General features: G+C 36.0%; 1 protein-coding gene across 3 annotated transcripts; it reads left to right on the top strand.

Annotated features, from left to right (window-relative positions):
• Window positions 1-980: 980 nt before the first annotated feature.
• Window positions 981-9,671, top strand: LOC132067406 (uncharacterized). Of its 3 annotated transcripts, XM_059460623.1 has the most exons (18): window positions 981-1,132; window positions 1,814-2,087; window positions 3,626-3,835; window positions 4,321-4,379; window positions 4,657-4,794; window positions 5,312-5,386; window positions 5,493-5,576; window positions 5,675-5,736; window positions 5,933-6,002; window positions 6,416-6,491; window positions 6,589-6,719; window positions 8,156-8,215; window positions 8,392-8,466; window positions 8,545-8,649; window positions 8,723-8,818; window positions 8,900-8,980; window positions 9,058-9,159; window positions 9,251-9,671. In XM_059460623.1, exons 1-18 carry the CDS (start codon window positions 1,091-1,093, stop codon window positions 9,317-9,319), a joined length of 1,809 nt encoding a protein of 602 aa, XP_059316606.1. In that variant the 5' UTR covers window positions 981-1,090; the 3' UTR covers window positions 9,320-9,671. The 3 variants fall into 3 exon arrangements, with proteins under 3 accessions (XP_059316606.1, XP_059316608.1, XP_059316607.1); XM_059460625.1 differs by lacking the exon at window positions 1,814-2,087 and having other exon boundaries at window positions 1,003-1,132; window positions 3,619-3,835; XM_059460624.1 differs by lacking the exon at window positions 981-1,132 and having other exon boundaries at window positions 1,890-2,087; window positions 3,619-3,835.
• The last annotated feature ends 503 nt before the right edge of the window (window positions 9,672-10,174 follow it).

Here is a 10,174-nt window from a genome sequence, read left to right as displayed (position 1 = left end):
GTAAAACTAGTGCAATATTTGATTGACAATATTTTATTTAATATCAACATATAACTTATGACGGATGGAACCTATATACATTACTAATTTATATATAATAGAATGTGGAACAAAAATTCGTATACTAAAAATAATGCCTAGTCAAAAATATCTATTAAAGACATAAATGTTGTTAACGTATTAATCTTTGCATAAATCCATGCATTATGTGTCTTTGCATAATAATAATAATAATATGTGCATGTCCTGGTGATCCACTGGGACTTGTGGTCAATTTATTCCAAAGTTACAACACAATCTATACAAAAGTCATGGTGATTTGCCAAGACTTGTGACAAGGTAAGTCTTTGCCTATCCATTCGAACTTGTGGTCACATTTTAATGCACAAGCTATTTTTGATAAATTTATTCAAACGAGGTCAACACTTAAATAGTGACACAAAAGTATCCTATTTCTACGAATCAGCCATTTAAATCTACCCCTCATGAAGTTCCTCACCAAGTCCAATATACCCTTAGATCTAGGGGAAATATCGCGGATGCCCCCTCAAATAAAAAAATTACCCGCCCATAATCCCATTATTTTCATGCCCCTAGAAAAAATTAAAAATATTTACCTGAGATGCCCTCCAGTTATGATACAAACATGGTATATAAATATGCTGAGATGGTATCATGGAAGATGTTCAGTCCTTCTCTTAGTCCTCCATGATATTATCATAGTATATAAATATACTGCGTTGGTATCACGGAGAGGAAGGAGTTTAGCTGAGGGGTATGCCGGGTAAATATTTTCAGCTGGTGGGGGTAGAAGCGAAAATAGTTTGGGAGGGGGCATGAGCGGGTAAATATTTTGTATTTTGGGGGCGATTAGTGATGTTTTCCCCCAGATCTACCCTCGGTCCATCCCATAAAGCCCAATGTGTTTCTGGGCTAAATTTAGCCCAACAAATTCAACAACATTATTACATGGGGTTCATATCGTGTTGGCCCAAAAGGCCAGAAATTATCTGAGATCAATCATTAGTGCAACGCCGCGCTTTATCTCCTCTCTTCTCCAACTCTCCTCTCTCTCACTTTCTCACTCTCCATGGGCTCACATTCTACCCTCTCTCTCTGTTCTCATCCAACGGTACGCACTTTCCTCCACACTTTTTTAACTCATTCATAATTTTTAACAGTCAAAAAAACGCACCTAACTTATGCTTTTTTCGCGAGTTTCACACCCTAATTATCAGCTGTTCTCTTTTCTTACCTGAATAAAACACACCTCAACTATCAGAAAAATCCTAAACCCCTACTATCAGATAGGGAAAGGGGATAACTGATGTTAATTATTGTTCTCTTTTCTTACCTGAACTATCACCGTCTATCTATTAAAACACACATGTTCCTTTATGGCTACCTGTAAAATCCTAAATCCTGGCTATCAGGCCTGGAAAAGGAAACAAATTGATGTTTTAATACATAGATGGTGATAGTTCAGTTACGAAAAAGGAACAGCTGATAGTTGAGGTGTAAATATTGGCTGTTCTCTTGTCCTACCTGAACTATCACTGTCTATGTATTAAAACACATCTCAACTAACTATCAGATGTTCCTTTTGCCTACCTGAAACCATGACTATCAGGTAGGAAAATGGAGCAATGGATATTTTAATACATAGATGGTGATAGTTCAGGTACGAAAAGGACTAACTGATAGTTGGGTTGTAAAACTCGTAAAAAAAATGATAGCTCAGGTGTGTTTTCTTTACCATTAACTCTAATTACAATAAAACTAAATTTTCACTTTTTTTTTTCGTAATTTTTAGGTGAATTTTGAGTTTAATCTTAGAAAAGTTGGCTACGGAAGGCAGCAATCATTGAACAGTTCATCGAGTTATTGTTTGCTTCATATTTCACCGGTTTATATCAGTAGAAGAAGAAATTGCTTGCAATTGAGACATGTAGTCGTTCGAGCTGCTTCTTCTAGGGCGAATTCTCGGAGAGTTTATAAGGAATCACAAGCGCAAACACCGGCAATAAATGTTGAACAAATTGCTTCGTTTGTTGTGCCCGCTGGTGCTTTTGTGGTTATCTCTTTTGGTATTGACATTTTACCAATTTTCATCTCTTTTAGTACTGATAGCTTTAATTTCATATGCCAAATGAGTTCTTTGAGGAGTTGTTTGCATTTGCGTACTTCTGGTTATCACTAGTGTTGGAGCAATAAATAAAACAAGGAGTTAAAACATTAGAGGGGTCGTTTAGTTGCTAGTTAGAGTTATGCAAGTATTAGTAATACACGTATAAGTTACGAGAGGATCTATGTATTATTCAGGGAGTAGTTATACAGGGACACTTATTTTGAACTGGAGGGAGTATGTTACAAGAATTCCAAAGATTAGGAAAATATCCTAATTATTGTAGGTTTAGAACTCTTATTTAAGGAGCCTGCTTGTAAGTTGTTAAACATCAATTTAACTTTAACAACAAAAAGAAAATGTTGTTCCCTTTTCACATGTTATAGATCTTGGTAATGACTTGAGTAACTTTTGCCTATCAGTGGGTGTTATGCTACTAGTCACTTTCCTTTCTTTTTTATCCTTTCTTTTTTATGTTTTACTAGCCACACTTCTTTTTTTCTTTTTTCCCTTCTGGTGTCACGGTAATTCTTTTACACTTCTCAAGTTACGCTTTAGCATCAATCCAAGTCATGCGGATGATGTCCTAGAGATCTATGTTACCATATTCCTTCCAGTGGTTGAATTATAGATTCCTTTTCATGTGTGCTGCAAAAAGCACTTTCTTTCATTATTCAATTACCAGTAAGCTTTCCAGAAGCAAACATTTCCAATATTTTTTTTCTCATTCACTAGTGATGAGACTATTCAAGCCACTTTATAGGCTCCAATTACTTTTCAAGTTATTTCACCATCTTGAATTTGAAGCAGCATGCTGGATGTTAAGAGAAACTTTAAAAATATTGTCTAAAATATTCTTAATGATAATGTTATATTTAGGGGCGGGGGAATTAGTAAACTTTCCTTCTTAATTTAGTTCAAAACTTCTATGTGAGGTGCTCCTTGAATGTCATTAACCTTTAATTACAAGAGCTTATTTCTCTCTTCTTTTTTTAGACTGTCAAATTCTAATAAACAGTTAATCAACCACTGGTTTCATTGCGTCTGATTAATGTTAACATTCAAAAGCTTTTACATTTCCATCTCCAAAGATGTCTTCATACTTTCTATATGATGCGGTTGAATTCCTCTTTCAGTGCCAATTACATTTCCATCTCCAAAGATGTCTTCATACTTTCACTGCCCGAAAAATTGTCGGAGCTGCTTAAACCTGCATCGGCAGAAAAGAATAAATTTCTTAGTTTTACCACATTGTTGCTCTGGTTCTGCCATTGACTATAGGCCCTGGTGATCCTCTATTGCTACTTCCTTCTCAGTGTACTCATTACACGTTATATCCTTCCAACTTTCGCCTGGCATCCTTTTTCGAGAGGTTGGGTCTTGTGAGATTGTGGCTGCTAGACTGAATATCTTACTCCCTATGAATTGTGATTGGAAATAGGAATCTTAAATAGAAGGAAGATTCTCTATATTGTACTAATCTATGTGTTCAGTTGACAGTTTTGTGGAAGTTGGTGGAGAAAGTTCTTCTACCCAAACCAGCCAAGACTACATCAGAAGAAAGCAAATCTACTCAGGGATTGAAGTGGTCCATTGGCGCTGGGACAAACTTGTTGCCTGGTTTTGGTGCAAAGATTGAAAGAGAATCCAAGCTGAGGCTTAATGACTTTGCTAAAGAGCTTAGATCTTTCAGCATTGTTGACATGTCAGGTAAAATTGCTGTCAGTTGCTGGCTTAGCTGCTTCAGATATTAAAATTGGCGTTCATCTATGCTAAATGCTGTCATAATATCTTCCTTCTTTGTACCTTTGATCAAGAACTTCCTATTATTTGTAGTTTTCAGAAATGTGATGATGGTGTTAAAAGATTTGCCTTTAACTTGTTACATTTTTAAGCTCCCAACCCCCTTAGCGCTACATATAATGACCAAAGCTTTGCAGCTTTTTCCGTTGCCATATGATAATAACATGCTCTGACTGATAGTATCTGAAGAAAATTTTCTGAACTTGTGTCTTTTTTAAGCTCCCCAACACCCCCTTCCCCACCACCACCACCATCAAAGTGTGCCACACACCAAATCCAAAGTTGTGCTGCATCTTCCTTGTATTGTGATTCTACATGCTTTGCATACTGCTTAAGGATTAAAATTGCAAGTCACAAGAGGTGCTCGGATTGAATGTTTTAGGCTTTGGCAGGTCGTAACTTTGGAGATGAGGGGCTCTTTTTCCTAGCAGAGAGTTTAGCATATAATCAGGTAATGTCTTCTCTCTCTCTCTCTCTCTCTCTCTCTCTCTCTCTCTCTCTCCCCCCCCCTTCCTCCCCTTCCTTTATCTCTGTAGAGTTTGGCATTGTTTATGACAAAACATATAACCTTGGTCTATCTTTTTAATCCAAGAGGATGAAACCCTGATGCTGTAATGTAGACAAGTAACAATAACAATCTTACTTTTTTTCTTATTCTGAATAATGTTTTTGGGTAAGTTTGGTTCCCTTACCAATGTACACTGCCTTTCCTTGCATGTGATTTCCAGACAGCCGAGGAAGTAAATTTTGCTGCTAATGGAATAACTGCAGATGGATTGAAGGCCTTTGATGGCATCTTGCAGAAAAATATTGCTCTAAAGACTCTTAACCTATCTGGAAATGCTATTGGGGATGAAGGAGCCAAGGTAATGCACAGATGATATAGGTGAAAATCCAAAGCTTGAGTTCTTGGAATACATATGGCTAATAAGCTAACCCTAATTTTCCCCGTACCATTAACTGTTATTCCAATCTAACATGCGTATTTATTGTCATGCTTTGTATTGTACTTCTTATCTCAGTCTTGGCACTTCAGGATTAAACATGACTATTTGGTCATGGTTAGAAAGCAGATCTATTACCATATTTCTCATTAATATGGGGTGGAGCCTTTTGCATATCTCCTGAATTGTTGGTCTTGAGGAAAAACATCAAGCTTCTCAGACTGAGGCCTTTAGCAAAATTGTTTCCCAAGTCTAGAATCATCATGTTTGGAAATGGCTCACGATTATCTGGAATAGTTTTACTTTCTCTTACTTTTAATTGCAATCGACTTGTTAGAGAATATATCAGTTGACCTCGCAATTATTTTTTCTTGTGTGTCATCTCTGAGCTGTTCAATTGTAATGTTATGAAGTTCATTAATGATATTTGTGTTCGCAGTGTTTATGTGATATACTGGCAAATAACTCTGGTATTCAGAAGCTCCAGCTGAACAGTACTGGCTTAGGAGATGAGGTTTGAACATTCTTTTAGTATTTAAAGCACTGATTCTATAGTATTTTATGTTTTCAGATAAATTATTGCCTAAATTTCTCTGCAATGGTTTATCTGAATTTTGCAGGGAGCCAAAGCCCTTGGTGAAATGCTGAAATCAAATTCAACCTTGCGTGTTCTTGAACTAAACAATAATCTGATTGACTATTCTGTATGTTTCGTTAAGCAGAACTTGTAATTTGTATTTCCTAGCTATTTAATTATCTTGATATCTGACGGAAAACCTGTTTGATTTGGACATGGAAATAGGGATTTTCTGGTCTTGCTGGATCACTTCTTGAGAATAAAACTTTACAATCCTTACATCTCAAGTAAGCAAAATTTATTCTGCTGTCTTTCTGTGCTCGTTCACATTTGTCATATGTCCAATTTTAGTGGTTGCTTGTGTTTCTTTAGTGCTTTGGGGTTCGGGTGGGAAAGAGGAGTGGGTTTTAATTGTGAGAGAAAGCATATTAGTTTTATTTTCCCTTATATCTTTCAATTTATGTGCTTTAAATAACTGTTCAGCGGCAACTATGGTGGTGCTTTAGGGGCTGCAGCATTGGCTAAAGGCCTGGAGAGCAACAAGTCCTTGAGGGTACATTTCTAATCAATTCCTTCCTCCAACCGTGGCCCTTCAGCTTTTTGCTCTTTTCTTTATTTTATTTTTTAATTTGACACAGCAAATAATTGAGCTTTTTGTTAGCCTTGATATCTTTCTTCTGTTTCATTGGACTGTTTGTTAGTTAATTTAATTTCTGCACTCATGTTTCCATTTGATTGCATAAAAGTACAATACTTGAATTCTTGATGTGATGCTACATTGCTTTCTTTTCAAAATCTTCAATTGCTACCATTTTAGTTTTCTCTGTGACTGCTGAGTGCGGACACTGGGATAAAATGCTAAATGCGCTTAATGTTTTTAAAAGCTTTGTCTGTTTACGTATTACCGTCTATCATAAACATACCCTTGTATATTCAAATGTGTTTGAAAAGATTCTTTATGTGCAGGAACTTTATTTGCAGGGGAACTCTATTGGCGATGAAGGAGTACGGGCATTAATTTCTGGCATATCTTTGCGTAAAGGTTTGCTTACGACATACCATTTACCATTCTCTTTAAACATATATTAGTGTTCTGTCTTGTGCATCTTTTTTGAAAGATCACCATCAAATGTCTGCAGGGAAACTTGTCGTACTTGACCTTGCCAACAATTCAATTACTGCTAGAGGTGCATTTCATGTTGCAGAATACATCAAAAAAAGCAAAAGCTTACTGTGGTTGAATCTCTATATGAATGACATTAAAGATGAGGTAGTAGAATCACTTAGAACTTTCAGAGGTTTTTTTCTTTTGTAATGTAGAACACTGTTCTCAACCTTATCCTTCAATTGGTAGACTCCCTTGATCTATTTTATGTAAGAGAAGCAAAGAATGAGAAAGACTGATGCTATGGTACATGCGCTTGAGTTTTTTGCAAGTTGAAACCAATACAATAAGATAGCAAAGATTTAATGGAAATAGGGTTTGGATTGATTGGTAGGGAAAACATAAAGCCTATTTCTTTGTTGGAGCTGAAGGCGAGAGTTGAGGTGAGCCAAAACCAGAGCATAAGGTTAAATCACATGGTTAATAAAAAAATTAATGGTTCTTAACCATTAAAGAAGATAATTTTGAGACTAGGTTTGATACTTTGCGATCTTAACCAGAAGAAAATTGAAGGGTCGCATGGTAGTAACGGGAAGATGTTGATGTTGAATGAACCGAGGTCTCTTTAAATTTTGTCAGCAGATCCAGGGCGAAAAACTCAAAAGTCCCTTATCTTTTAGGGGTAGCTTTAACTTTGTCCTTCAACTATTTATGGGGACAGACAAACACAGTCCTTCAACTTTGTAAAAAATGAATACTTTTATTAGCCTGCCCAACTCTAACGTTAACATTTTAAGTGTGAGAAACCTAACTGTGCTTCTCTTAGATTAGATCTGCCTGCATACACCATAACTTAACCAGGTTCATTGGAATCAAAAGGAAAGCTTTGTGGTTGTTTAGAAGGATGAAATTGATGCCGGAGGAAATTGATATGGACTCGTTGGCAGAGTCCTTGAATAACAGAAAGTCTGTTGAAGAGTTCAAGGGCTTTGGACTGCAAAGAAGGAAGGTTTTCAGAAATTTATGGGGGTTTGCTTTCTGCCAGAGAAGAGCTCATGTGCTGGCAACGTCAGATTGAAACTTAAACTGAATTCAACCATATCCTTGGTAGATTAGATCAAACTAGCTAGTGTTGACTTACCCATTGCAGAAGCTTAAGGCTATGGATTACATTTATGGATTTAGTAAAAGCAACAAGTCCTGCACAAGAACCTGGAAAGAACTTCTCTCTAAGTTAGCTAACAAAAATCTACTGCCTTCATTTGTGTCAATAAACTTCGCATGGGATCTAATTCAGAGTTTGCCACTTCTTAGATACAACCCAGTTTCTTTTCGTTGGTAGGCGATTTCCTTGGTATTGAAGATTAAAGGCGATGACTTACTGCTTTAACAGAAGCATATGTCACAGGCTTTTCACGTGAGGAACTACCGTTAATAGTTAACGTCAAATTCGGGGAGGACCAAAATTCCAAAGACGACATACTTATTTTATTTCAAAACCTGTCACCCAAGATAACGGGATCATTTCAGTTTTTACCTCGCAGATCCAGACTCAAATCTCTTGATTTTCATTGACTTTTCCTCTTCTTTTATTCCATCAGGGAGCTGAAAAGATTGCAGAAGCATTAAAGGAGAACCGCTCAATAACTAACGTCGATCTTGTAAGCATTGATTCTTTTCTTCTATTTCATGTAATATTTCTTGTTTTTTTAATTTTATCAAAGAAAAATTTAATATTTGTTGTTTTGTTCAGGAAGGAGGATGTTGGGTTTCTTATTAGAGCATTATTTTCATAGTAGTATTTGCTCTAATGACTGAAATTCTGCGAATTTTACAGGGTGGAAATGACATACATGCTAAGGGTATCAGTGCCATAGCACAAGTTCTGAAAGATAATTCTGTCATTACCTCAGTGAGTTTCATCAAATGTTCCTGATAACTGATTTGTTGGAAAAGTAAATATGCTATACTTAAAAAATTTCATGAACAGTTAGAACTTGGTTACAACCCCATTGGACCAGAGGGGGCAATGGCATTAACAGATGTACTCAAGTTTCATGGAAATGTAAAAGATCTAATGCTTGGTTGGTGTCAGGTAATCCATACATTGTTTCATATATGCTCTCTTTATTGAACTCTTTTAGTATACTCACCTAATTTTGTTGCAGATCGGACCCAAAGGTGCGGAATATTTTGCCGATATGTTGAAGTACAATGGTACCATATCAACTCTAGACTTGCGAGCCAATGGACTTAGAGACGAGGTTTTGATTCACAACTTCTAGTTCTTTTGTTTTGCGACAATCTTCAATTTCCCTCCAAGTACATAACTATTTTCTTTTCAGGGTGCAATCTGCATTGCTCGGAGTTTAAAGGTGGTCAATGAAGCTTTGACGACACTCAATTTAGGGTTCAACGAAATTAGAGTATGTAACTCTTTTCCAGTACAACTATCTTGATAAACTTAAGCCTGTTGCATCAACTTAATTTCTCTTGTGCACAGGATGAAGGAGCTTTCTCAATCGCTCAAGCACTTAAGGCAAATGAAGATGTAAGACTCACATCTTTAAATCTTGCCAGCAATTTCCTCACCAAATTAGGACAGGTAACTTTATTCGACAATATTGTTCTCATTTTCTGCTGTTTTACGTGATTTTTAGTTCCTTATAGTATCTGGATTGACTTCCAAATTTCAGACAGCTCTCACAGATGCAATGGACCATGTGTTTGAGATGACTGAGAAGGAGCTTGCTGTTATGTTTTAAAATACTAGTCCTTTTATCAGATATATTTTCTTCCTACTTTCTATTCTTGAGGTTGGGGCGAGGCTGCATAGACGAGGATTTTGTTTCTTTTTTTTTTCTTTTTTCCTTTTTGGGAATAGAATCACAGCCCACCATGATATTCTTTCCACTTAATGTGGATTAAGAGTTCCACCTTAGTTCCCTTTTGTGACTGAATTATTTTGAGTGGGGAATGGTGGAAATTTTGATATCGAGTTATATATACTGATATTATCAAGAGTTACTCATTTTCTGAATCTTTTATTAGCTTGATAACCTAAGTGGCATGTATAGATGATACTTCTATTGAGCACTTCAGGTTCATTCTCTGGTTTGAAGCTCTCTTTTGAGTTGTTTTTGTTTCCCTTTGGCCTTCAAGTTTGGTGGTGCACGACAAAAGTAGCTATTTTAGTTTGTCATTCATCTATTCTGAATTATTCTGATAATTGTGCTGTGCTCTAATGCTTATCCATCCCCTTGAAAAAATAACAGAATAAAAATAAAGGGAAGTCCGGATTCTTGTCTGGATATTTGCCTTCGTTGCTTTAGTCAGAGACAATTGGATTCCTTGAATGGAACCATTATATATTTATATGGTAAATATTTACTCGCGCTGTTTACACTAAATCATTAAAGTTAACCTTAACACTTAAAAAAGTTAAAAAATCATCACTGAATTATTATTGAGTGATAATTGTGTGTATGAAAGATATATAATTTGCATTTATTTGGTTTGATATAAAACATCTGGTATGGCTAAATAATTACCTATTTATGTTAGGGACAAATATACCCTTTTACTTTAGTATAATAATTAAATATATCCTTCGTTAGTCA

Source organism: Lycium ferocissimum, chromosome 8, assembly GCF_029784015.1.
Source record: "Lycium ferocissimum isolate CSIRO_LF1 chromosome 8, AGI_CSIRO_Lferr_CH_V1, whole genome shotgun sequence".
Lineage (NCBI taxonomy): Eukaryota > Viridiplantae > Streptophyta > Magnoliopsida > Solanales > Solanaceae > Lycium > Lycium ferocissimum.
This window is presented reverse-complemented; position numbering and strand designations above follow the sequence as displayed.

Excerpts from the sequence above, each read along its gene's own strand:
- LOC132067406 (XM_059460623.1), top strand. The coding sequence starts at position 1,091 with ATGGGCTCACATTCTACCCTCTCTCTCTGTTCTCATCCAACG. Across the intron at positions 8,216-8,391 it reads CAATAACTAACGTCGATCTT|GGTGGAAATGACATACATGC; the intron begins GTAAGCATTGAT and ends CGAATTTTACAG. Across the intron at positions 9,160-9,250 it reads TCCTCACCAAATTAGGACAG|ACAGCTCTCACAGATGCAAT; the intron begins GTAACTTTATTC and ends TCCAAATTTCAG.